General features: G+C 51.1%; 1 protein-coding gene across 8 annotated transcripts in view; it reads left to right on the forward strand.

The window, feature by feature from the left end:
• The window catches only part of TEAD4 (TEA domain transcription factor 4), a 69,917-nt gene extending 43,603 nt beyond the window's left edge, over positions 1-26,314 (forward strand). For 7 of the 8 annotated variants that reach the window (XM_047865922.1, XM_047865929.1, XM_047865927.1 and 4 more), the window contains 8 exons: positions 1,961-2,089; positions 3,180-3,223; positions 3,742-3,797; positions 6,102-6,289; positions 7,388-7,561; positions 19,717-19,857; positions 20,639-20,791; positions 20,926-26,314. In XM_047865922.1, coding sequence (XP_047721878.1) covers positions 1,961-2,089; positions 3,180-3,223; positions 3,742-3,797; positions 6,102-6,289; positions 7,388-7,561; positions 19,717-19,857; positions 20,639-20,791; positions 20,926-21,039 — 999 coding nt within the window. In that variant the 3' untranslated portion in view covers positions 21,040-26,314. The remainder of the gene's footprint in view (positions 1-1,960; positions 2,090-3,179; positions 3,224-3,741; positions 3,798-6,101; positions 6,290-7,387; positions 7,562-19,716; positions 19,858-20,638; positions 20,792-20,925) is intronic. The other variant, XM_047865925.1, reaches the window with a different exon arrangement.
• The last annotated feature ends 93 nt before the right edge of the window (positions 26,315-26,407 follow it).

Below are 26,407 nucleotides of genomic sequence, written 5' to 3' on the forward strand. Positions count from 1 at the left end.
TCCTTCCTACTTCCCCCTGATTCCTGTCCCACCCTGGTAAGGACGTGGTTTCCTGAGTCCCAGTCATTTGTTTAGATCAGCTATCCGGGAAGGGACGTAAGTGGCTGACATTGAGCGGATGGAGCTCTCTGGCTTCATAATGTAGCTGTTAACCACAGAGGTCTGCAAGCTTTGGGAGGGTGTGGCCTGCTGCATCATACATGTCCTCCTGGAGGGAGAGGCCTGAGCCAGCTGGCCTGGGCGTGTTTGACTTCTTCCTCCTGAACAGTGCAAGTGTCCTTGGGAAGAGGCCACCTTATGCTGATTAGCTCCCTCTTTGGTTATCAGAGAGCCTCTGAGAGCAAGGCCCAAGTTTGACCCCAAAAGGACAGTGGTTTGAGGATGACCCGTCCACTCAGAAGGGTTTCCTGTGTGTTCTGTGGTGTGCGCTGGGTGCTGGTAAATATCAGTGTCCATCCTCCTCGCTCCCTGCCCCAGTGTCCTCCGCCCCCCTGCCCCAGCCCTGCAGAGACCCAGAGGTAAATTGATAATGCCAACCGGGGCCAAACTCTCAGGCCAACCATCACCACTGTCAACACCGTAGTCACATAAATTCTCTGAGCCTCGGTTTCTTCATCTTAAAATGGGGATCCTACTGGTCCTGTTGGCCTCACAGGAGTGCTGTGATGTTCAGAGTCCACGTGTGGGTCACCTTGTGCCAAGTGAGTGCAGATGGTCCTGGAGAGGCTGAGTGGAGGGGCCTTTGGAATCCTGCCCCACAATCACGAGGCGTTGGGATGCTGTTGGGGGCCACCAAGGTGGTGCCCGCCTCACAGGGCTACAGTGGGGACTCAGTGAAACTGTCATAGAACGGCACCTGTAGGCTGCAGGGACCTCCATCACTTCTCCGGGATGACTCGGTTATGACTCAGGACAGATCTGGGTCTACCAACTTCATTACCAAATAACAGCTAATTTATTTTCTCTGTTTAAAAATATTCATCGTAAAGATAGAATTTCTAATCTGAGCTCCTGAATTGACATAATCCAATCTTTTGGCCTCAATTAAGCTATACACGCTGAATAATACTTGCCATTCCAGTCTATAAATGTGGTCTTATTTTGGACAAAAACACAGTTCCCATCAGGCTTTTTGAAATACAGAAATCTCAGTACTGAAATACGGTCTCATCACTTTTGAAGACCTGTGGGATTAGGACACTCAGGATGGGAACTGCTGGCTTACACACATATAAAAATTGTTACTACTATTATTATCATCATCACTAACGTCATTAAGTGCCTGTTTGTTCCTCACATATGCTTCCCTGAGTACTTCTTTGTTCAGAGCCAGTGCAGGGTGAACCCGTTTTTGGGGCCTTTGGACCCAGGGAGGACAGACCGTATGTGTTTACATCCTGACATGGAAAAGTCTGGGGGTGCCTTGGGTGTCCACAGTGCAAGGGGAGACCTCTGGGGCAGGCCTGAGACAGGTGGGGCCACAGGAGATCGCCCCATGCCTCTAGACAGTTTGTGTGACCGAGGATGACCCCTCCTGTCCATTCGAGGAGGGCTCTGACATATTTATGTATCATCTACTATGAGCCAGGTACCATGCCAGCTGCCAGTGGTGTGGAGGCGAGCAAGGACTAAAAAGCTTCTGTTCTTAGAGTATCCCCGTGGAGACACCGCCTGGCAGATGGTCTCCAAAAGGCCCTTTAAGCTCTAATAAAATAGGCTGGACACGTATTTTGCCCCTTTGACAGATGAGGGAACTGATCAGAGAAACCAAGTGACCTGCATTTAGTCACAAACAAAGTTAATAGCACTGCAGGGGCGTAAGCCTCGGCCCTCAGGGCCTTGTCCAGGGCTCTGACCACTGGCGATAGGACAGCTTCCCTGAGCACAAGCCCGGACCCCGCCTTGCCCATGCCTGCCCTAGTGACCACTGCTGAGGCCCTCCCTTCCAATGTCTCCCCAGGACCAGGCAGCTAAGGACAAGGCCCTGCAGAGCATGGCTCCCATGTCGCCCGCCCAGGCCATCTCCGCCACAGCCTTCCACAGTAAAATGGCCCTCGCCCGGGGCCCAGGCCACCCAGCAGTCTCAGGGGTAAGTGGGGCTGCCTGGAGCCAGAGGCCACACCAGCCCCTCCTTCTCACTCCTCCCCCTCCTGAGGAGCCAGAGGCACTGGCCAGGCCACATTTCTCTCACGTGAGTCCTCCAAGGCCAGGAGAGCCAGGGGGAAGGAGGGACCAAGGGCCAAGGGGCCACGCTGAGGCACAGCTCTGCTGGCATCGGCACCACCTTCTCGGGGGCCTTGACGGTGACACAGCAGACCTCCCACAAGGGGCAAAGCAGCTCCCATTAGCTGACCAACCAAGGAGCTCTACAGAGTTGGCCTGATTGACAGGTGAGGGGGCTGATGCCTGAGTCTTTGGTGTAATACCAGCATGCCCCTGAGCAGCTCTCCACCGCTCGGCCCTGTCCTGGCTCCCCCTCCCCTCTGCTCCTCAGCACTGTTCTCTTTCCAGTCGGAGAGCTGATGTTCAGGAACAAACGCTTGTTTGGGTTTTAAATTTCTTGGCCACAGCCAGCTTGGTCACCCTTTCAGAATGATCTAGAAAGGCTCCTCCTTTCTAGGGCTGTGTCCTCACAAGGTTTTCTTGGCTATAGGGTCTACATGGGTCTTCACCATGCACCCATAGCACTGCCCTAGGCGTGTAGGGAAGGACCTCACCCCATGCTCGGTGAGCCTCTCGTCTAGGAGTTTTCAAAGTGTGCTCCAGAGACTGCTAGTCCGTCAGAATATTGCATAGATAGGGAACAAAATAATTCTGTGCGTAAGGAAGTTTGGGAGGCTTACAACTAAATAGGTTTCTTGAACTTGGACTGTTCAGGCCTTATGTGCTGCTACGCACTGTGGGCCTCTAAGGGAGGAATACAGTTGCTGTAATTCTAAACCTGGGGTTTCTCTCAAGGAGCACCTTCTTGGCAGAGTGTGTCTAGAGACTAGATCTCCTTGAAACACACTTTGGGACACTGCTGTAACCTAGCCCAGTGTAGCAGTGCTGACTCTCCTTACTGACCACTGGGTCTAGGCCCCCAACCCTGCCTTCCAGATGAGAACCCTGCTCGGTCTTCCCACACCACGGCCCTGGTGCATGGGACTGTGCTGACTCTGTGCTTTTTGCCTCCTCAGTTTTGGCAAGGAGCTTTGCCGGGCCAAGCTGGAACATCCCATGAGTGAGTATGGCCTGCTACCAGTTGCTCTCTGAACTGAACTTGAGCCTGTGAACTTGTGCTGTTGAGCCTGGCTCCCAGTATGGGACAGGGTAGCAGTCTGGGGGCAGCCTTTCAGGAGGGGCTTGAGCTTTGGGATCAGGCTGTCCTGCTTTTTAGGCAATAGCTCAGTCTGTGGTGTGGACACGCTGGGGTGGCATTTGCTGAAACTCCAGTCTATCCAGGGTGAAACAAGGCCAGAGCTTGGGACCCTGAGGGAGAGAGGCTAGGAAGCAGACCTCTGGCTGGCTTGGGAGGGAAGGAAGGAGGGAGGAATGGATTTTCCCAACAGACATGCTGCTTCTGTGGGTCATCCATGAAACTTGAGGGACTTGGCAGGGGAGGGAGCAGGTGGCCAGAGCCCATTAAGGCCACTTATGCTCAGACCACTGGGGCCAGCCACACACAGCGTTGGACACTGCCAGAGACTCCTGGGCTGCAACCTGCCCAGGGCTTACACCTCCTCTCTCCTGTCTCCGTAGTGTGAAACCTTTCTCTCAACAAACCTACGCTGTCCAGCCTTCACTGCCTCTGCCAGGTGGGTCGGCAGCGCACAGCTCCCGTGCACCTCGCACACCTGCAGCTCCTGCCCTCCAGGTCCCGGCCCCCCGACAGCTGGATGCCTCACGCCCCTGTTAGATGCTGCCCTGGCGTGTGCTCAGTCTCCTGGCCCCACCCCATTCTGTGCTCCTGCCACGCACATCTCTGCCGTGCACCAAGCCCGCCATGCCTCTCGGGTTGTTTGATACACTCAGGGCTTCCAGGGGTGCACACGGGTCAGAGGGGGCGGTCCTTGTGCCCCAGGGCAGCTGTCCCCCGGCCATCTTTCTATGCTGCATGTGTGTCCTGTGCAGCTTGGCTCCTGGGATGGCTTCCCTCTTGGTGATGCTAAGATGTCTCCTTCAAAATGGGAGGTCCAAGGAGAGCGTGGCTTTGTTGCCTGGAGCCACTTGTGAGCAGAGGGAACACTCCTGGGCAGAGGCCTGGAGCATGGGTAGGGCCCCTCCCTCTCACTGCTCAGGTAACCTGCCCTGTCTTTGCTTCTTTCTCATGGAGGTCCCTTACCTCCTTCCTCTCTGAAGGGCAAGACAGGATCCTTCCCCTTAACCACCTTTTCTGGCTCGGGGAATGACTCCCTGCTGACCTTCTGGCCTGGCTGGTTCTGTTCTGAGAGCAGCCCACCACCCTCCTGGTGTCCCTATTGCTACTTTCTCCCAGCACAAGCGATCCACCCTCCTGGTGTCCTTATTGCTACTTTCTCCCAGCACAAGCGATCCACCCTCCTGTGTGTCCCCTCCTCTCCCTGGCCTCACTGTCTTGGTTCAGGCCCACCTATTCTTCCCACCATGTGGTTCCTAGGCTTAAACTCCAATCCTTAAATAAATAAATAAATAAATAAATAAATAAATAAATAAACAAACAAACAAACAAACAAACCAACCAACCAACCAACCAACCAACCAACCAACCAACCAACCAACCAACAAACTCCAATCCTGGCTCCCTGTAATAGGACTTGCATGGACCTCCTTGGTAATTTAGCTTTCTCTCCTCTCCCTCCTTCCCTCCATGCCCCCAGCCCCGCCCTGCCTCTGGGCTGTTGCTCAGGCCTCCTGGAAGCTCCTCTGCCCTGCCCCCACCCAGTTTAGGCATCCTGAGCGCTCTGCACCCCCATCTGACACTTGACACTCTATTGCCAGTATCTGGGGTTGGGGGGGCAACGTCTGTGGCTGACTGGTCTGTGTCTTCTGTGTATCCAGTCATGTCTGGCACATAGCACTTGTTCAGTGTCCAGCATGGCCCTCCTCCCACCCCTGTGTTTCTTCTCTGTCTCCTTCCTTGAATGCTCCTGAGTTACCCACCTCAGCATGTGGGACTTCCCAGCCTGGAAAGCTGGTGTCTGGAGTTCTGTCTCACTGCTTTCTCACGTCCTGTCAGTCACTAAGGCCCAGGATGTGCCTCCTCTATCCCTTACTCTTCCCTCCACTACACCGCTTTCATTCAGGCCGTCATTTTTCCATTGGGAAAACATCCCTGGGACCAAGCCTCTGACCGCCTCACCCCTGCCCAGTCCTTCCCTCACACTGAGTAGGATCTTTCAGAAATGCATGTCTGATCAGTTCACTGTCCTCCCTAAAATCCTCTGTCCCTCTCAGACTCTCAGGCTAAAATTCATGCTGCTTAGCCCAGTTCCCCCGTCCGGCTCATCTCTTGTCTTCGTTTCCTGCCACTGGCACAAATCCACCCACTCTCCAGTTCCTCTGAGGACGGAGCTTCTCACAGCCCCTAGTTTGCCTCTGCCGTGTCCTCTGCTTGGAGCACCCTTTCCCCTTTCTCCCCTCCTGCCTGTACTTACTATTTCCTTCAAGCATCACTTTCTTGGGAAAAACCTTTCCTGCCCACCCCCAAGTGCATACTTTGTCAATTCTTATCACACTCATTACTTCTGTTATTAGCAAACCTGTAAGGAATGCCAGGCACTGTTCTAGGGGCTGGAGAGACTGCAATGAACAGATCCGGAAACTTCCAGTTCTCACGGGGCTTCCATCACTATAGCAGTCAGTGTGTCTGGTTATCTTTGACCGGACCAGAAGCTCCTCCACAAGAACGTAGTTGTGCTGCTCGGAAGCCCTCAGCCCAGCTGGCATCCCGGCCCCTCCACGCGGCATCCATTTTCCCTTGAGGATAGTTCTGTACGGGGGGCCCAAGGGGCCTAACTTGTACCGGGCCAGGCACTCCCCTCCACCACCCCTGCCGGGGGGGGGGGGTCCCATTTAGGGGAGGCAGGAGATGATTCCCTTGCCAGCACAGGGTCTCACGGCTGGGCCTGGGATCCTCGCAGAGGCTGAGATGTGGACCCGTCCCCATGTGCCTTTCCTGCTGCATGCAGGGTTTGAGTCTCCTGCAGGACCCGCCCCATCGCCCTCAGCGCCCCCGGCACCCCCATGGCAGGGCCGCAGTGTGGCCAGCTCCAAGCTCTGGATGTTGGAGTTCTCTGCCTTCCTGGAGCAGCAGCAGGACCCTGATACGGTAGGTCCTGGCCTGGGTCTGGCTGGCTCTCCCACCCTCTCCTGTTCCCGGAGGTTCTTGCTCCCATGTCTTTCCAGCTCTTTTTCCACCCGCTTTTGGCTTCCTGCCCTGGCCTTCTGCCCCACTCCACTTCTGGGTTTTACTTAGATGTCCTGTTGCTTCCCAGTCTTCCCTTCCATTGGCCCTCCCCCTTTCCTTCATCCTCCCTCCCTCTTCTTTCCTCACTTCACCTCCCTCTTTCCCTGACACTGTTGATGCTCCCACCCCAAAGCCGTCCCCTGGTTTCTTTTTCTATCCCGGTTCTCCTGGCCTCTCCCTCTGCTGCTCCCTCTCTGATCTGTACTCTTCCCTCCATGCTCTCTGCCCTCCCACCCAGCACCACCCCCCCTTTCCCCTGTGGCTCTGAGGAGCCTCCTGTGTCTGACCCATATCTTTGGGACAGTAGCAGAGAGAGGAGCCCCATCCCCACCCTGTCTCCTTCAGGGTCCCGTGTCCCTGGTGACCAGCGTTACCTGCAAAGGTCAGAGGAGGAGGAGGAGCTAGAGAAGGCTGGGCTGACAGGGTGCCAGAGCCTGGGGGACTTCACAGACCATTTCACACTGATGTTTTCAAACTTGTTTTTTCAGCTGAGGCACCCATTAATCATACTCTTACTCAGAAGCCCAGTGGGTACAACAGAAGAAGTAGACTTTGGTTGTAGCCAGGTGCCTGTAAGGGACACAGAGGCAGCCTAGCCCCCATCTATAGGGTGGAGCACTGTTTGAAAACAGCTTATCTAGGTCAGTGGTCTGACGTGACAGATGAGGTAACAGAGGCCCAAAGATAGAAAATGCCCACATAGCCAGGGCAAGAATGATACACATAACTGCAATTTATTGAGTACTGACTAGGTGCAGGCACAGCACCAAATGCTTTATACCCGTTAACTTTGCTTTACATTTGATCCTTTTACTGTCTCCATTTTACCAGTTGGGAAACTGAGGCCCAGAGAAGTGAAGTCACGTGCTCTAGGTGGCATGGCTGTGATCTGAGCTCTGGGCTGCTGTGTCTGCCCTGATACCTTCTACCTGTCTCTGAAACCAGCTGTTCTCTCCACAGTATAACAAGCACCTGTTTGTACACATTGGCCAGTCAAGCCCAAGCTACAGTGACCCCTACCTCGAAGCCGTGGACATCCGCCAGATCTATGACAAATTCCCAGAGAAAAAGGGGGGACTCAAGGAGCTCTTTGAACGGGGACCTTCCAATGCCTTTTTTCTTGTGAAATTCTGGGTAAGCCCTTTGATAAACTCTTCCTTCCAGTCCCTAGTACGTTGATGATAATGAGGAGAACGGAGGAAGAGTGAGCATAAGGTGCCCTTTCCATGAGTGGAAACCCGGGGAAGGCAGGGCCAGTGCAGAGTGGGGAAGCAAGCACAAAACGGCCACACAGTGGCGGGAGGCTGAGACAGGGAGCCAGCCAGTGGTGCTGGAGGGCCAAGCTAGCAGAATCAGTCCCTCTTCTGAGAGGTGGTGATGGCATCCGGGTCTGGCCAGGAAATGCAGCCTCTAGGGGGCTATAGCGCTGCAAACAGACTTCAGGAGACACTGAAGGGGGCATAGGCAAAGAGCCAACGTGGAATGTTTGCCAACTCCTGAGCTGGTTTCAGGGCTGGAACAGAGCAGCTCTTGGGCTGGGCAGGGCTTGGAGAAGTAGGCCGTAGGATTAGGATAGGTCACCCCAAGAGGAATACCTACCCAGCTTGTCAAACAGCTGAGCCCATAGGCTTTGCCTCTGCTGCCTTCTCTGCTGGTTCTGTGTTGGGAGAGCCCCCTACTTTTGAAACATCTCCTCTAAGACTAGGAGGTGTAGTACCTGCGCTGGGAGCTTACCTTCTGGGGGCCCAGTATACGCAGAAAAGGGGTGCAGGGAAGAGAGTCACACAAGTGCACACTAAGCCAGTGGTGAGGAAGTGCAGAAGTCCTTCAGGCATGCTGATTGGAGCCTTTGGACAGTTTCAGAGTATTTTACATATAATTCCAGGTGGCTTAAAGGCCCCTGGCTGGGAATCTCCAGCCTGAGCTTCTATAATCAAACCCACGGGCCTGGCTATCTTCAGAAGAGACAGTGCTAGAACTGAGACTCGGGGCCCCTTAGCTTTAGGGTGCTTGGCTTTTACACACTGCAGGCTTGCTGTATGAGCAGAATGGAAGTTGGACCTGGGCCTTTAGGGATGGGCCAGATCTATCAGGATCTGAGCCTGGCAAGGGCTGGTACAGCCTGGGGGAGGCATAAGGAAGTGGGCTCTAGAGGGGAAATCATGGGTACAGGTGTGTGAGAGGGAATAATAGAAAATAAGACTGGAAAGGGGAGTTGGATCCTGAAGGTCTTGGTCATACAAGGTCTGGGTTTTAATCTATCCTGGGATGAAAAATAGATTATATTTTCTTTCACTTTATCTTATTTTTAAATCAGTGAATATTAACTAATACCAAAGGCTTATAGTGAAAAGTGTCAGATTTTTGTCCCACTCCTCCCCAACCCCAATCCCGATCCCTGGAGGCAGTTGATGTAAATTTTCGCTTGTTTATTCTAGGTTTTATCTCCTGAGTTCAAAGTCCTACCTCTATATTGCTATACCTTGATATCACAACTAAGACATTTTGTATTTATTCCAGTACTGTAGAAAAGCATCAGCAATGTTATATCACTTTCCCCCTCATCACCTCAGTACTATCATATACAGTAAGTTGTATAATTTAATAAAAGCAATAAAATGTTTACATTTTTGACCATGCAAAATGACTACCAGAGAGCCAAGAATAATGCTTATGGTGTAATTATGTGTTATGATCACGTTTTATTTTTTGTACAACTTTCTTGTTTTTTTCTTACAAATAAATGGCTTTTTTACTTGCATATTTCTAAATAAACCTATTATTAAAATTTTACAAATCGTTCCATCATAACCATCATACAAATTTTTTTTTTTTATTAAGTTTTTCCCCAAATGCTCAAACCTATCAGATCATTCATCAGTTTACCCTTTCTCCTGGAGATTTTCCTCCCGGGTTCCTCTGTTCTGCTCCAGTCTGAACTGGTTATTCTCTACACCTAGACTGCTTCCACTTTTCTCCTGTATTAAATCTATGGCTTTCCAGATCTCCTGTTTCTCTCTGTTTGGTGTCCTGCTTATTTTGCTGGAAAACATTCTCTAGTACCTCCCTAAGAAAAAAATGTGTGATAGATAAATGTTCTAAGTCTTTGCCTGTTTGAATGCCTGTTTTTGGGGACCAGATCAATAGTTTGGGTAGAGAAACTAGGTCATAAATCATTTTCCTAGAAAGGATTTGCAAGAATCATTTTTCAATGTGTTGCTCCATTGTCTTCAAACACTAGTAGTTTCATTATATCCTAATTCTCTATCCTTTGTTGTGCCACTGAGTTTCGTTTTTGTTTTTTATCTCTGAAAAATTTGCATTTTCCTTTCTATCCCTTATGTTCTTAAGTTTCACATTCATGAGCTTTGGGCTGTCTGTGTTTTTACTTTCTAATTTTTAAGCCAGGCACTTTCAATTGTGACATTAGTATTTCTCAATTTGGGGAAATTTACTTATATTGTTTCTTTCCCTCCGTTTGCTCTGTGTTCTTTACCAAGAACCCCTGTTAGTCTAATGTTGGATTTCTTGGACCTATCCTCTATAAGTTTTATAATTTTTTTGTTGATTTTCTAATTCATCTTCTTGGAGATTTCCTTAACTTTATCTTCTAATTCTTCTAAATTAGTTAAGAGTGTATCTGAGTGTATAGTTCATAAAACCCAAAGTAACAGTGGCATAAAGATATAGTTTATTTTTCTTTCATGTAAAGTAAGTCGAGATGGACTGTCTAGGCTGGTCCAGCAGCTCCTTGAAATCACTGGGGCCTGTCTCCTTTCCAACTGTCTGCCATACACAGTGCATGGCTTCTGTCCTCAAGATCATGGCTTTTGGAGTTCCAGCCATCATATTTATCTTCCAGTTCCAGCCATCAGGAAGGAAGAAGCCAACTTCGTTCCCTCTATGGAGCCTTCTTGGAAGTCCCACACAGCACCTAATTATGTTGTATGGTTGTACCTAGCTGCAAAGGAGCCAGGGAAATGTACTCTTTTGGTGGAGTAAACTGCCATTCTCAATAAAATTAGGGTTCTGTGACTGTAGAAGAAGATGGATGAGTCTTTCAGTTGCTAGTGTGTCATAGTTCAGTTGGTGGCATTTTCCTATCTTAGTCATTCCAAAGATCTTGGCACATCACACAGTTAGTGGTGGATTAGATCAATGGAATATGGTGGCATTCTCTGCACCACCTTCTGTCAGATATTTAACTTTGACCATGACATTTTTAAGAGTTTCTTTTTGTTCTTTGAGTGCATCCTGATCTTGTTTCATGACTACAGTTTTTCTCTTCCTTTCTGGGGATACAAAGTTAGAATCATTTTTTAAGTTTCTTCTCCTTTCTTTGTTTCCTTTTAATCCCTTTTTCTATCTGTTTTGATGTCTGTATTTTAAGTTGGACAGTTTCCTAAAATGGTCATATTTTTTGGTCCATATATTTTTTTTTAATTTTTTTTAACATTTATTTATTTTTGAGACAGAGAGAGACAGAGCATGAACGGGGGAGGGTCAGAGAGAGAGGGAGACACAGAATCGGAAACAGGCTCCAGGCTCTGAGCGGTCAGCACGGAGCCCGACGCGGGGCTTGAACCCACAGACAGGGAGATCGTGACCTGACCGAAGTCGGATGCTCAACCGACTGAGCCACCCAGGCGCCCCTGGTCCATATTTTTTTAATAGCTTTCTTGCCATATAATTCACCTGCCATAAAATTCACTGACTTAAAATGTATAGTTCAGTGTTTTCTAGTATATTCACGGAGTTGTGCTGCCAGTCAATTTTAGAACATTTTCATCACCTCCAGAAAGCCCCATACCCTTTAGCTACCACCTCCTATGCTCACTCTCCCAGCCTTAGGCAACCACTAATGCTGTCATTATAGCTTTGACTTTTCTGGACATTTCATATAAATGGAATCATACAATATGTGATCCTTTGTGATTGGCTTCTTTCACTTAACATAATGTTTTCAAGGTTCAGCTGTGTTATAGCATGAATCAGTACTTGGTTCCATTTTATGGCTCACTTAGACTCCGTTGCATGGATATACCAAATTTCGTTTATCTGTTCATCAGTTGGTGAACTTTTGTGTTGTTTCCAACTTTTATGACTAATGCTGCTGTGAACTTCATGACAAGTTTTTCTGTGGCCGTAGGTTTTCATTTCTCTTGGGTAGACACTTGTGGAATTGTTGAGTCATATGGCAACTCTTTGCCTTTTTGAGGAGCTGCCAGACAGTCCCCCAAAGCAGCTGCACCATTTTACATTTCCCCCCAGTAGTTGTATGAGGGTCCCAGTTCCTCCAGACCCATGCTGACAATTGATATTTTCTGTGATTATACTCATCCTAGTGGGTATGAAGTGGGATTCCTTGTGGTTTTGATTTGCATTTCTCTGTGCTTGTCATTTTTGTATCTTCTTTGGAGAAATGTTTTTTGAGCTCCTTTGCCCATTTTTAAATTGGTTGTCTTTTATTATGGAGTCATGAGTTTATATATTATACATAGAAGTCCCTTATTAGATGTGCGGTTTGGAGATTTGTCTCCCAGTCTGTCAGCTCTCTTTTCACATTCTTGATAGTGTCCTTTGGAGCACAGAGGGTTTTCATTTTGATGAAGTCTGAAGTTCTTTTGTTGTTTACGCTATGCCCATATTTAATAGTTATTGGGAGCTCTGTGTGCAAGGTCGGACTTGACATCTGTTTTTTTTTTTGTTTTGTTTTTTGTTTTTTTTTAGGAAATCAATAAATGTCAGTATGTTTGTTAGACCTTTTTTTTCTTGAGGTGGCTCAGTTTCTCCATAGAAGACTCCTTGAGTTGTGCCCCTGGAAGGGGTATACGTGGTCACTGCATCCGAGGCATGAGGCAGCAGGAAGGGCTGGGGGGCGCCAAACATTTCTTATGCGGGTTTCACTTAATTCTCTCTTCCCTGTTCGGGCCTGCCCAGGATCCCTGAAGCCCAAAGCCCTCCTGTTTAATTTCTGAAGATGATTATTCCCTGGTCTTTTGCTGAAGGGTGGGAGAGGTGGCCCGGAGGCCTAACCATCCTTGGTACTGCCTTTCAGTCAGTTCCTTGTGTAGAAGCCTGTCCCTCCCCTGCCCCCACTGTCCTGGTCCCTCCAGGCCAGAGCCACTGAGGCCTTCTCTCAGGCACACCAGCTCACTTCTTATCTCTAAGCCCTCTGGAGGTGCTTTAGGTTATAATTCCTTTTGTTTCCTTTGCCCCCCAGGGCTCCTTCTAGCTCTGGCCAGCCTTTAGTCTTGAGTTTGCTGAACTTTCTTGTGGTGTGGTCTCTCCTCCATGCTGGGTTGAGAAGATCTAGAAAGAGAAGGTTCTGGATTGACGGGCAACGACTGCCATGGGTGAAGGCAGTGGGGGAAGATAGTGGCACACTTGAGAAAGATTTGCTATCCCTTCTCTTTAGTAATAAGGAATCATTGAAGGGTTTTGAACAGGTGGGAAGTGGCCAGAGTTGTCCTGAGTTGAATAATTAGCCATCCAGACTGGAAGCCAATAGGGTAGGTCAGGCAGGCGTGTCAGCCTCTTCAGGACCTCAGCCAGAGAGGCTGACATAGCAGGTTGTCCTCCCTTTTTTTTTTTTTTTTTCTTTTGTGAGAGAGGGAGAGGGTGCAAGTAAGCAAGGGGCAGAGAGAGAGAGAGAATCCTACGAGGGGCAGAGAGTGGGAGAAAGAGAAGCAGGGCTCACCCAGAGTAGGGCTCATGCTCACCGATGCAGGGCTTGAACTTCCAAACTGTGAGATCATAACCTGAGTGAGGTGAAGCCAGATGCTCAACTGACTGAGCCACCCAGGGACCCGTTCTCTCTTTTTTCAGGAGGGGCTTAGTCCACCTCACTTCCCTTTTTCCTTTCCCTACTCTCCTTTCCAGCTATGACATGGAAATTGGGGCCAAGAGGCTTTGCCATGGGCTACCATTAGCACTGTCACTGTACAGGCAACTCCTGTTCCTGCTGTGTGTCTAGGGAGGCTTCTGGTCTTTTCTTTGGTGAAGGCTGCACCCTCTCTTGAGTCTTCCTCCCCCAGGCCCTCACATCAGTCCAGGCTTAGCCTTGACTTGGAAGAAGGAGCTTGGGAAGGTGATTTGTGGCTCCTTCTCAGCACTGGCTCAGTCACCCTGGGGTTGCAATTTCGGATCAAGAGGAAGGCCTGGTTGGCAGGAAGCATTTATGGGAACAGTATCCTGGAGGAGTGAATGGTATATTTGGGGCCTTTTCACTAATTCCTGTCTTTTAGTCGTAATATTCTGTATTTTTCTAGCCACCATCCAGACGAGGACCATCCTCAGCCTCCCATCTCACAAAGGCAGGGGAGAACTGAGGCATAGAGTAAGCAGGGGCCTGGCTTTAAGACACCCAGCCAGGGTGAGCCTCTTTTCCTTTGGTCGTTCTCGTGATCTACATGTTGTAAGGTAGGTCAGGGCAGTCGGTGGACAATCACACCAGGCACTATTCATCACTTTACATATATCAGCATGTTCCATCCTGGCTGCAACCCCAAAGGCAGGTTCAGTTGACAGCCTTACTCTATAGAGGGGAAGCCGAGGCACAGAGAGGTGAAATGGCTTGCCAGGGTCACGAGGATTCACACCCACTGTGTCTCCAGGGTGTGTGCTCGGAACCATGACACTGAGCTGCCCGACCTTACAGAGTGCCTGGGGTGTACCCTGCTCAGGGTCCTGTTCTCCCCCTGTTCCCACTGGAGAAGGCTCTGGATTGCCTAAGAAAGGATCCGCAAGGCCCTGAGGGACAGCAGAGAATGGTGGTGTGGAGATGGCAGACCTAACTGCGCATTTCTTGTAGAGTTGGGCACTTAGGCCTCTTGAGTTTTCTAGAGTCCAGACTTCCCTTCCAGAAAATGAAGAAGATTGTCCTGCCAGAGGTGAGAGTTGGGCGGGTAGGGAAAAGGAATTAGAGTGTTCTTGTCCAACCTTGTGGGCTTGTGGCCCACATCCCCTCCTTCTGATGTTTTGGGGGAGGTAGGAGGCAGGGATTGATGGGAGAAGGGAGGGGTGGAAATTGATCCAGCAGGTTCCCCTGTGGCCTCTGCGCTGTGCCCGTGGCTGTGCATAGCCCCCACTGTGTGGACCTGACATGGACCTTGTCTTCCAAGAGCTCACCTTCCAAGTGGGAGAATCCAGAGCAGATCTCAGGGTCCCGGGACAGTAACCAGGATATAGGGGAGCATGGTGGGCCACCAGTGGGGCCCTTCCAGTGTGCCATGGGAGAGCAGGGGGGCAGCAGTGGGGCCCAGCTGGGCTGTAGAGGCTCTTGTCTCTGTTCTGCCGCTTGAGAACTGTGATGACCTAAGCAGATCTCAGCCTCCCTGGGCCTGTTTCTCTGAACAGTCAGCAGTTTTGTTCTTGAGGGCCTGCAGGAGGCTGTCTCTCTGAGGACCCCAATGTGTGAGGGGTCTGCTGGCAGTGAAGGGAGGCTGTGTGCCTGCCTTGCCCCTGCCCCTTGCCTGAGCCCCTAGAGCCAGGCCCTCTCTGAAGGCCAGACACTTGGTCAGGGTGAGGACGGGTGAAATCGGAGATGGGGGCATGGCGGCAGCCGGGGCACCTTGGCAGCCATCTGGTCCCTCCTGGGTGGGGAGGGCAGAGCCACTAGGGGTACAAATCTGTGATGGGGGAAAATAAATGCTCCTGTTTGCTAACCATGAGACTTTTGGTCAGCCATGGGGTCCTCACAGCCAGCTCTGGCGTTCCCAGCCATCTGGAACTCTCTTCTCCTGCCCACTTGCCTGGCTGCTCCCTCCCCTGCTGTGAGCTGCTGTGAGACCAACCACACACAGTTAGGAGAGCTGAGCAGACAAGGAAACAAAGCCCCCTCCCCCAAAGCCTCCCTTTCTTCTCCAGCCTGGCAGTGTTCTTCTGGTCCAGCCCAGGCCTTGACTGTGCATGCTGGGGAGCTGATCAGGGTCTGCTTGGAGGAGGACTTTAATATCCCCAACCCAGCCTCCTAGCCCACCCCCCATTGAAAGTTACTGTTCTTTGATGGGATTGCGGTATTAGTTCCTAGGCTCATGGCTGCCGGGACAAATCATTTCCAGCTGGAGCTGGCATCTGGGTGCAGGAGGGGTTGAGTTGTGAGGCTGCGCTCTGTTGGATGTGACATGCATGGTCTAGAGCAGGGACTGAGAAGCTGAATCCCTCCCTCCTTCCCCACAACACATGAGACCAGCCGAGGCCACCTCTGTCCTTGGGGCGGGGGAGAGAGGACTCTTAGACACGGATGGTTGTTAACACCAGTCTGTAAATTGAAAATGTTGGGCAGAGGTGAGCTGAGGCCTTGGAGGGAGGCGAGTACCCCAGACTGGTCCGCATCCCAGCCTGCTGCTCCCTTTGGGCCCTGACATTTCTCTCAGGCACATACCAGCACATGACAATGAATCTGAGCCCCTCTGGCCACCACTCCTGGGCTGCGGCTGTCTCGGCTCATCTGTCAGTCACCCGATCCCCCACACCTGTTCCAGGCCCCGCCTGGGCTGCCCACCCGCATCACAGCTATGAATAGGGTGAAGGGAGGGGAGCATGGGGGCACTCAGAGGGCAGGAGGGTGAGGGGGGGCAGTCTTCCTCTTAGGCTGAGAAAGGTAAGCCATGCTTATTAGAGTAAGGGGGAATGTAAGGGTGGACAGGAAGTGCCTGAAGTGTGGCTGCAGGAGGGGGTGGGGTAGTAACTAGGAGGATGGGGCACTGAGGGCTAGAGGGGGTGCTGAGAGTGGGTTGTCTGTGTCCCCGGCTGCCTCTCCAGGATCCGTGCAGCATAATCACAGGGCAGGTCCCGGGGCAGACTTTGGATGGTCATTGGCGGGATGTTTATCTCTCTCCCACTACCTCCTTAGCTTTCTCCCTCTTTCTCTCTCCTCTCTACCACTCAAAACACCATCGCATTTATCCTACTTGCTGTCCTACGAGTTCCAAATTCCTTGACAGCAGAGACAATGTCTCAGCCTCTCTGAGCCCCACCCCCCTTGGCTGTGCTGGGGGCGGGGAGCAGGATAAAGTGGGTGACCGAGAGATGGAAGGGCCAGGTGAGTGGGGGGCTCTGACCAAGACCTGGGGCGGAGGAGGGTGTGGAGGTTGCAGGGGGAGGTCGGCAGGGGTGGGGTGGGGTGGGAGGTGTGGGGCTCATCTCTCTCCCCGCTCAGTGCCACTGAAAGGTGAGAGGTTGAACAGCCACACGTGGCCTTTGTTACAGGCACCTCACACCAGGTATGGTCCAAACCCTGGGAGAGCTTAGTCCTTGCTGGCAGGGCGCCTACCATCTGGAAGGGGCCACGGCCATCCGAACAGATCCTACCAGCACAAGGTGATGAAGGGCATGTCATGTCCAGGGCACTGCAGGGGTGCTAGGCAGCCATGACCTTTGTGTGCTGGGAAGAACCAGGGAGGGATTGGACCAGTCCTGCCCAGCTGTGGTGCACAGCATTCTTTTAGGTGACATATGAATAAATATTTCTTCTTTTTTTTTTTTTTTTTTTTTTTTTTTTTTAAATTTTTTTTTTTTCAACATTTATTTATTTTTGGGACAGAGAGAGACAGAGCATGAACGGGGGAGGGGCAGAGAGAGAGGGAGACACAGAATCGGAAACAGGCTCCAGGCTCTGAGCCATCAGCCCAGAGCCCGACGCGGGGCTCGAACTCACGGACCGCGAGATCGTGACCTGGCTGAAGTCGGATGCTTAACCGACTGCGCCACCCAGGTGCCCCTAAATATTTCTTCTTTAGTAGTCATGCTGTTGTTATTACATGTATCAGAAAAAATAGAATCCCTGACTGATTTCATGGGTATTATTGCTTACTTAGCATGGAGTTAGGGAACGAGTCAATTTAAGAGAAACCAGTAGGGGCATGGTAAGGCCTGTGGTAGGTGGGACACACGTACACCGTTAATCAAGAGGAGGCTGGCAGGAGCTATAGTCTGAGTGCTACTATCTTATGCCCTGGCCTTGCCACTTGGCTGGCACCCATCGTCCCGTATTCGGGTGCCTGCCCTCCCGGGCAGCCGGGCTTCCTGCCAGCTCTTTTTCACACTTCTGCCCTGCGCTAAAAGCTGCAGCATACTTTGAGCAAACTGTTCCTTTTTAAAGAAGTCTGGCAAACTTCGTCTCCCAGGAGGAGCATGTGACTTAGCAGGGAAAATAGAGAGCTGGATTTTGAGCCCAGTTCACCTTATACTTAACTGTAAAGCTTTGGGCCAGTCCCAGCTGCCGTCAGTGTGCAGCCCACCGAGGCCTGGTCCACCCCGGCCAGGACTTGGGCCCTCTCTCTTGCCGGGCCCCATCCCCCCACCACAGAGTACTGAGACAGGCCAGCCCGGGGGCGGGACGGGGGGTGTTCACAACACTGCTGTTTATTTCAGAGGCTGAGCATTGACTTGAATGTAGCCGTAATCCTTTTTTTCCTGTCTTCCCAGTGGCCTCATTAAAACCATCACAGACTACACTAAACATATGCCATTTATTCAACATGAAAACACCCTTTTTTCTTTTTCTCATCATAAAAGGAACACATCCACATTCTGTTCCATAACCATAACCTGCTTTTTTTTTTCACTTAACAATTGTTGTAGTCAATTCACAATAGTAAATACAGGTCCTTCTCAACAGTTTTTGTGGCTACATAATATTTCTGTTGTGCCGTAAGACATTTAATGCCCTCCACCAGTCTAGAGAATGTTCTTGTTCTTGGAAAATTTCTTTCCCCAAAGTAGAGAAAAATAATGACTGAGCTTCCCCTAATGGCCAGTAACAGAACTGCCTGTGCCTGGCTCTAAATGGTCACAGAGGCTTCCTGGGGTTCTGGGGATCCCCTTATTTTGTGCGGAAGAGTCCTTGGTGTCAGGATCTAGACACCAAGGGTCTAGAGCTTCTACTGCATCCGCAGGGCTCACTCTGAGTCCAGCTTGGCAGTGATTTCAGATTAGTGTGTAGGTGGGACGAGAGGCTCCACCCTCAGAATGAACCTTTTTAAATCTGTGCATTTGTTCTGGGTCCTAAGTGGCTCTGTTAGCACCCCTGGTTCGGATGGAATGATTTGATGTGGGGCCTAAGTTCTGGGGATAGGGACCCCCAAGTGGTTCAGGGCTTCTGAAATACAGTTCCTGCCTCAGAGTCTCCAAGGCACTGAATTATCTCATCCAGTGTCTCCCTCCCTGTCCTGTAACTCTGCCAGATTTGGGTAAGCACTGGAGTTGGAGCCTGAAGACCTGGGACCCATCCCTTGTCAGCTGTGTGGTGTTGGACGGGGCCTGTGGTCAGGGAGCCTCACTGATCAGACCGAGGCCGAGATCTGTGTGTGAAATCAGGAATCTTACTCCACCTTTTCTAATCAACCCAACATCAAGCAGATGCTTCAGGCTCTGCTTTCAGGAGGGGAGGAAAAGCTGTGTGTTGGAGAATAGCAAGAAGCTGATCTAGAGGACCAGAGGCTCACAAGCCAGGCTGGAGAGTGAGAGCAGTGTTCTCTGATGGCAAGGGGCTCGGTGAGAGGGTTTTAACTATGGGGTGATGCAATCAGACTTGTTTTTTGGAGAGAACTCTGAGAAGTTAGAGAATGAACCAGAGGGAAGAAGACTGGTGTTGGGATTAGTCTGGAGGCTGAAACAGAGATGTAAGAAGGTCAAGGGTAGCTAGACTCAGTAATGCTGTAGAGATGGGTGAGAGGCCAACCCCCAGAGCCATTTCCAAAAGAGCATTGGCAGGGTCCAGTGGCCAGCTGGACTGGAGGATGAGACATAGTCAAGTCCCAGCTTCTCCTCCATGTACCAGCACCCCCTCCCACTCTCCGCTCTGCCAGTCTCCCATTCTGGCTTTCTGTTCCCACGCTTACTTCACCATTAGGATGGACTCTGGAGAGGATCTGATAAATTCATACTAAAATAGAAATGACTGATATAGATTCAGATGTTTGCAGTTTAACAAGAGCAGAGCCTTAGACTATAGGACTTGAAGTCCTAAGGACAAAATTGGGGGCCCCACCTGCTGGGTGTGTTGGTGCCTAAATGGGTAGCAGAGGTCTGAAACTAACACAGGTGCCAGTGTTCTCTTTTTCCATCGTTTAGACAACACAATCTGATCTTATACCAGGCCTGGATATGGAGAAAGGTGGAAGCTTTCCAAGATCCTACTGTCCAAGTTCTTTTTAGGCCCTCCTGATGTCTTCCCTGGCCCTAGAACCTGGACTGTGGCCCCAGGCTTCTTTCTGACTCCACCCCTGGTGGAGCCCCTGCTGACTAACCTGTCCACTGCTTGTCTTCCCTGTGTCTTCCTCCAGGCAGACCTCAACACCAACATCGAGGATGAAGGCAGCTCCTTCTATGGAGTCTCCAGCCAATATGAGAGTCCAGAGAACATGATAATCACTTGCTCCACCAAGGTCTGCTCCTTTGGCAAGCAGGTGGTAGAGAAAGTGGAGGTAGGAGCCCTCCCCATATGTTTGTTAAACCAGGCCCCTTGCTGCTTCAGGTTTGCCTTCATCCCTGCCCCCCCCCCCCCACCTCTTTCCCCATATTTGTGTGAGTCAGTGAGCTCTTCCCCTCATAAATAAGTCTGTTACCTATTGGCAACCCACCTCATGTCAAACACAGATGCCGGGCTGGCACCAGGGAAGAGACAGTGCCCCCCATCCCAGGGCTTGTCAGCCCTGGCTGCACCTTTGGTCATCTGGGGACTTTGGAAACACACCAGTGCCTGAACCCCACTCCACAGCAATAGTAGTTTATAAGATGCTCTTCCAGTTATTTTTAAATAAAATTTTATTTTAAGATAATTATGGTTCCACACGCAATGCAATTGTAACCCCATGTACCCTTCATCGGGCAACATCTTGCATAACTAGAGCATAATATTGGCCACCATAAAATTGACATTGATGCAGCCCAGCAATCCGGTTCGGGTGTCACCTGTTTACATGCTGTCATTTGTGCACGTTAGTGTGTGTTAGTGTGCAGTCAGGACTGAGTCATCGCTCTGTCCCATCTCGCCTAGTGCCGCTACACTCAATGCTCCTTCCTCCCGTACCTGGCCTGCCTATCACTGAGGGAGGAGGGGGGCTCTGTTCTCAAGGGCCTCCAGGCCTCCTGCCTTTTCTTCCTACTTGAGAGTGAGTGGGTCATGGAACTTCCCTGTGGAGTTGGGCCTGGGCTGGAGGTGGTCCAAAGAGATTCTAAGCCTCCGCTGCTCCCTGGGTCCTGCAGACCGAGTATGCCCGCTATGAGAATGGCCACTACTCATACCGCATTCATCGGTCCCCACTCTGCGAGTACATGATCAATTTCATCCATAAGCTGAAGCACCTGCCCGAGAAATACATGATGAACAGCGTGCTGGAGAACTTCACCATTCTGCAGGTGTGTGTGCGTGGAGGGGCCGGGGGGGGGGGGGGGGGGGGCCGCACGTGTGGGGCGGGAGCAGATGGGTAGGTAGAGCAAATGGCATGCCCTCGTTTGGGGCTCACCTTTTTCATCTTTTTCATCACTTGCAGGTGGTCACCAACAGAGACACGCAGGAGACCTTGCTGTGCGTTGCTTATGTCTTTGAGGTGTCAGCCAGCGAGCACGGGGCTCAGCACCATATCTACCGGCTGGTGAAAGAATAAGAGACTCAGGGAGCAGGGAGGGGGGAAGTGACATCGTGTGTGCAGGGACATGGGGAGGGGATCTGTGGGGGCGGCCCCTGAAGTGCCAGGAGAGCTGAGAGGTCATGACTCTTCCTATCCAGGAACAAACTGTGCCTGAACCTGCAATGCCCAATCCCAAATAAACCCAAGATGGTGTGTATTTTCAGAGGACCTGATCTGGCTGTATGAGCCTCGGGAGGGACTGTGGGAGAAAGGGAACCTACTGGGAAGCAGGCCAGAAGCAGTTCCCGAAATCCCCAGTGGACTCAGCCAGGAACGTCGCCAGATGCTGAAGCTCAAGATAGGATGGCTCCTCTGCTGCTATCGAGCCCTGCACTGGGCTGCTGGCCACCCTGGGAGGCCCGAGGATAGGCTCGCGGGTTCTCTGTTCCTCCTTTGCTGTCATCGAGCCCTGCACTGTGCTGCTGGCCACCCTGGGAGGCCTGAGGATAGGCTTGTGGGTTCTGTGCATATCCATGTGTGCACATGCGGGATTTGTGCACGGCCCTGGCCACCTCGGTTGCCCCTTCCCCAGCACAGTTAGCAGGGAGGCTTGGTCCAGCCCGGGGGTTGGATTTGGGGTGTGGAGGTGACAGTTGTTGGAAAGGTTGGAAGGGGACACAGCCAGAGCTCTCTAGATAGTTTCTATCCGTCCATCCCCGGTGGGCATAGATTCCATGGTCATGCTGGCTGCTTTGGAGTAGCTGTCGCAGATCATAGGAGCTTGAGACAGGGAGGGTGAGAGGGGTGGCATGGAAGCCAGCCTGCAGAGTTTAGGTGGTGAGGCTGGTATCACACAGCATCCTTTGTGGGGGGTGAAGGCCAAGAAAATGGGTCAGAGGTCTGCAGTGCACCAGTGGTCTCTGAGACCACCCAGTTCTGATGATCTGTGAGTCCTCCCTGGGCTCCCCTCCACCCCCAGCTGGGGTGCCTGCTGGGTGGTAACTGCCTCGGAATCAGTCCAGACTGTCCACTCCCTCCCCAGACAGTAGTAGTTTCTGTACTCTCTGTGGGTGGAGGAGGGGGGTGAAACCCTCTCTGGGCCTTGAGGGAACCAGTGAAGGGTTCCCTGGTTCATCTCTTTTGAGAAGTGCATGGGCTGAGGGTTTTGGTGGTCCTGGCTTCAGTCCTGGTATTTTTTAGCTGTCTGACCTTGGGCAAATTTCTCTACCTGTCTGAGCCTTAGTGTCCTTTGCTCTCTCTAAAAGGGAAGGCAATAGTACCTACCTTAGAAGGCCTTAGTGAGAAAGAGAGCTAATGTCTATAAAAGTGCCTGGTGCAAGATGCACTAATTAAGTGTTGTTAATTAGTTTATCCCTCCCTTCCCTCAGGGGGGCCTGGGCCTGGCTCTTTGCTGCCATCTAGTGGCCCTCTGTTATCATCCACAGCAGGAACCACAATTCCAGCAACCTGGAGCAGAAGGGGAAGAAGATTCAAACTATCAGTGTTTACTTTGTGTCCAGCACTCAGGGAGATATATTATGGGAATACAAAAGTGAGTAAAATAGCATTTAGGAGGTGTTATGGTGGTTAGGATCAAGGGCTCGAGTCAAACAGCTAGGATTGAAATCCTGGCATTCAGCCACTGACTAGCTATGTGACCTTGGGAGGCAAGTTACTTAATTTCACTGTGCCTCAGTTTCCCCATCTGTAAAATGGATATAATAAGAGTACCTACCTCGTATACGTAGAGTGCCTAGCATAGTGCCGAGCACATAAATGTGTTTGATAAATATACATTATTATTCATAGCAGGAGCTCGCAGTCTAAAAAGCCAGATTGGATAACTCTTAAGTGGGGTTGGCTGGTCCTCACAGAAACTGGAGTTCAGAGATGGTAGAGAGCAGGGTGTGGAAGATCCAGGGAAGAGGTTGCGATTGAGAGGGGCTGCCCCTTAAAGGGTTTAGATAAGCAATGTTTAGATCAGCAGATAGGATGAGGGCTGGCCAGTGCTCCAGATGGGGAAAAGAAGCTGGCTATCCAGTTTCCTACCTCACAGGCCAGGACTGCCTCTTCTCATCAAGAAGCAACTTTAAGCAGACGCCTCTGGATGGCTGCTAGACCTCGTGCCAAGTTACATAACTGCACTCTATCCGGGGCTGGCTCGCATCAAAAGATGTGATGTGGAGGTGGGGCCTGGGGTCCGGGAGTGTCTGAGCAGACCACGTGTGCTCACGTGTCCGTGGGCGGGTTTGTGTGAGCCTGTCCCACCCCACCCCTGGTCACTGTCACAAGCCTTGCCCTCTCCCCGCACCTTTCCCCTCAGGCTATTTGGATAAAGGGCACCTTATGCCTACACTTCTAGCTTGACTGTGAACCTCTAGGTAAATACGCAAGAAGGATGTGTGAGCAGCCTCTTGGCCGTGGCACAAATGCACGAGTCAAGGAGATGATCTTTTGTGTTATGGGTGGAAAGGAGTCGGTGCAGGTGTGGGGGCCAAGTGTTGGCTGTGCATTTTCCCTTTTCTTTATGACCTGACCTCAGTAGCTTAATGGAAAGTCATGTACTTACAGCCGTAAGTTCCAGGCTAGTCAGCCACAGGAATGCAGACGTAGGTGCCTTTCCCCTGGTGCAGTGCAGACTGCGGCCATGGGGGCAAGTGGGAGCCCTGGCCTGGCCCGCCTCTCTTGCTAGGCATCTCTGACACTGACTGCCCTGCGGCCCGAGGTGGGTGCCCTTCCCTGCCTTTCAGTCTTGGCACCAAATGTTCCCCTGGCCAGTTGTGCCCTGCCCTTCTCCCACTGGAGAACTGTTACATTCTTCAGGAGCTGGTGTGCACTCACCCCTTCTCATGCAGAAGGGTTAGCCACACCTGCCCTTATGCGGCAGAAGCCTTCCATTCCTGACCCCTTGGACACCTGTGACATGGTACCAGAACACAGGCACCCTGTCACCTCTTCTAATCCTCACCCAGTGGGTATTGTGCTGTCCGCCTTTGAAAGATGAGGAAAGGGGCACAGAGAAGTAAACTAATTTGCTTAGAGTATTAATGCATTTTTTTCATTCAGTTAGCAAATATTTACTTAATTTCTGCTCTGTGCCAGGCACTGGGAACATATCACTGACCAAGACAGATGCGGTCCCTAGGGAGCTTACATTTCATTGAGGAGGGAAACAAAGCACATAACAGGATGTGCAGACCATGGCAAGTGCTTTCAAGGCAGTGAGGGGTGCTGAGAGTCACTGGGAAAGCCTCTCCCGCCTGGGGAAGGTGAGGGAAGGCATTCTGAGTAGAGGCAGGGAGGTTTGAGTGCAGGGCAGGTGCAGAGAGGAGGTGTGTGCCAGGTACAGAGAGCAAGAGCTGCACAGGCTAAGGTACGGAGGCAGCAGGGGCTAGATCCTGGTCGGGCCAGCTGCCCAGACTGGGGTGGGGGCCAGGGTGGGGCCAGGCAATCCAACTTCCTCTGCAGCCCAACACCCCCTTGCTTGGCAAGGTCTTTGGGTTTTACTCCTTGTGAAGGGAGATCCCTGGAAGTGTTTGAAACAAGCAGTAAATATTTTTGATCTTTAATCTTTGCTTTTTTTTTTAGAAATAAATGGTGGAACTGCTGTGGACCACAGAGAAGCACATGTAATTGTCTGCTTCTGAGTCTGTCTTTCCTCTTAGACTCAGCTTCTGTGGGTGGAGACTGTAGCTTGCTTGGTCTGTTGCTTTCTGTAAACCAAACACCACATCTGGGACATAGCAGGTGCTCAGTAAACATGTGCTGAAGGAGTACACACATACAAGGCAATGTGATCCTTGCCATTGGGGCCTGGGAGGTGAGTGAGGGCCCTGAGCACTCTAGGGTGGACCCCTTTGCCCTCTCAACACATCTAGAGCTAGCAGGGAGCGGCACTGAGATAGGGACGTGGAAACAGACCTCCTGTCTCCTGGCGTCTGACAGTGACTGAGCAGATTGCCTCAGGGGCCCCCAGTGAACTTCCATAGAGTGGGATGATCTTCCTAATGAGAGAAACTCACACAGAAGGACCTTAGGGTGCATGTGCATGCATGTGCGTGTGGATATCAACTCTGCCCTTTCGGGACTAAAGCCAGTGGAGTAAGGATCAGTGGCGGCTGTATCAGGCTGCTCATAGACTATTTGTGCTTAATCCATCACTTGTGCCCTCTAACCAGCTGTAGGCTTCAGAGGACAGTGGGCAGGGTGAGAACGGGCTGGAAGTAGGAGGGCAGGCATTTCATATAAGCAGGGGTGGGGGCAGCAGGGAGCTCCTGACAGTCCTCAGCGTTGGGCCTGGTGCAGGGCTCCACTGGTTCACCAGTGCTCCCCTGGGCTGAGTCTGCACAGAGGGGGAATGTGCGAAAGAGCAGTGGTGTGTTTTACCCCAGGGGCAGTTATGCCCAGTGACCACTGTGTTTGACTCTTTCTTGCATTGTCTGTTATGTCCACTCCAAAAATGAAAACAAAGAGCTTTTCCCCAAAGAGTTCAATCTCTATGTAAGTTGTTCTTAAGAACTAAAACCCTAGAGCCAGGTTGCTGGAGGGCCAAATTGACTGCTTCTAAGTTATGTGATCTTGGGCAAACAGCTTACCCTCTCAGAGCCTTCATAACCCTATTTGTGAAACGGGAAGAAAATGGCTCTGACTTTAGGTTGCTATCAGCAGAAAGGTGACAGAGTATATGTGAAGGAGTAGCACTGTACCTAGCTCACGTGAGCACTCAGTGAGTGGTCATAACTTAGGTATATTAAAGCCTGCACTGACTGTTCTTCCCACCAGGAAAGCGCGCGCGCGCGCACACACACACACACACACACACACACACACACACAAGCGCGCGCGCACTCGCGGTTAGGGGGTAAAAAAGCTCTGTTCTAATGTCTCCCAGAGCTCATAAGGAGGCCACGGGCTCTTAGTTTAGTGGGAACTGTCCAGCACAGACACAATGCTTAGAGTTTCATCCTCAGGCCTCAGAAATGGTCAAGGAAGTGTTCTTAAATGATGAAAATAACTTTGTGGCCCATGAGGGGAAGTAGACCCCAGGGAAGGGTCTTGAAAGGGAGCACAGAACAAATGGTGGGCTAAGAGACTGTCCAGAATTTAGATTTACTTCCCAAGAGAAGATGGGGGAGGTGGTCCGGCCCCTTTGCAGAAGGCTGGAGCCCAATGGGTGGAAATGGCTAAAGGTCTTTTTATTTTTAAGCTCATGGATGTCTAATATTCAACTTTAAGGTTTTTTTTTGTATTTTTGCTATGTAACCCCCCTTTGTCTCCCCAAATCTTCAGTAAAGTCTGCTACATACACAAAGGCCTTTGTGCGAGTGATTTCTTTTTATGGAATTGAGAGAGTCCCATCTGAATAGAGCCCCAAAACAGCAGCAGCAGGTTGGGGCCACAGAGG

This window comes from Prionailurus viverrinus, chromosome B4 (assembly GCF_022837055.1).
Source record: "Prionailurus viverrinus isolate Anna chromosome B4, UM_Priviv_1.0, whole genome shotgun sequence".
Taxonomy (NCBI): domain Eukaryota; kingdom Metazoa; phylum Chordata; class Mammalia; order Carnivora; family Felidae; genus Prionailurus; species Prionailurus viverrinus.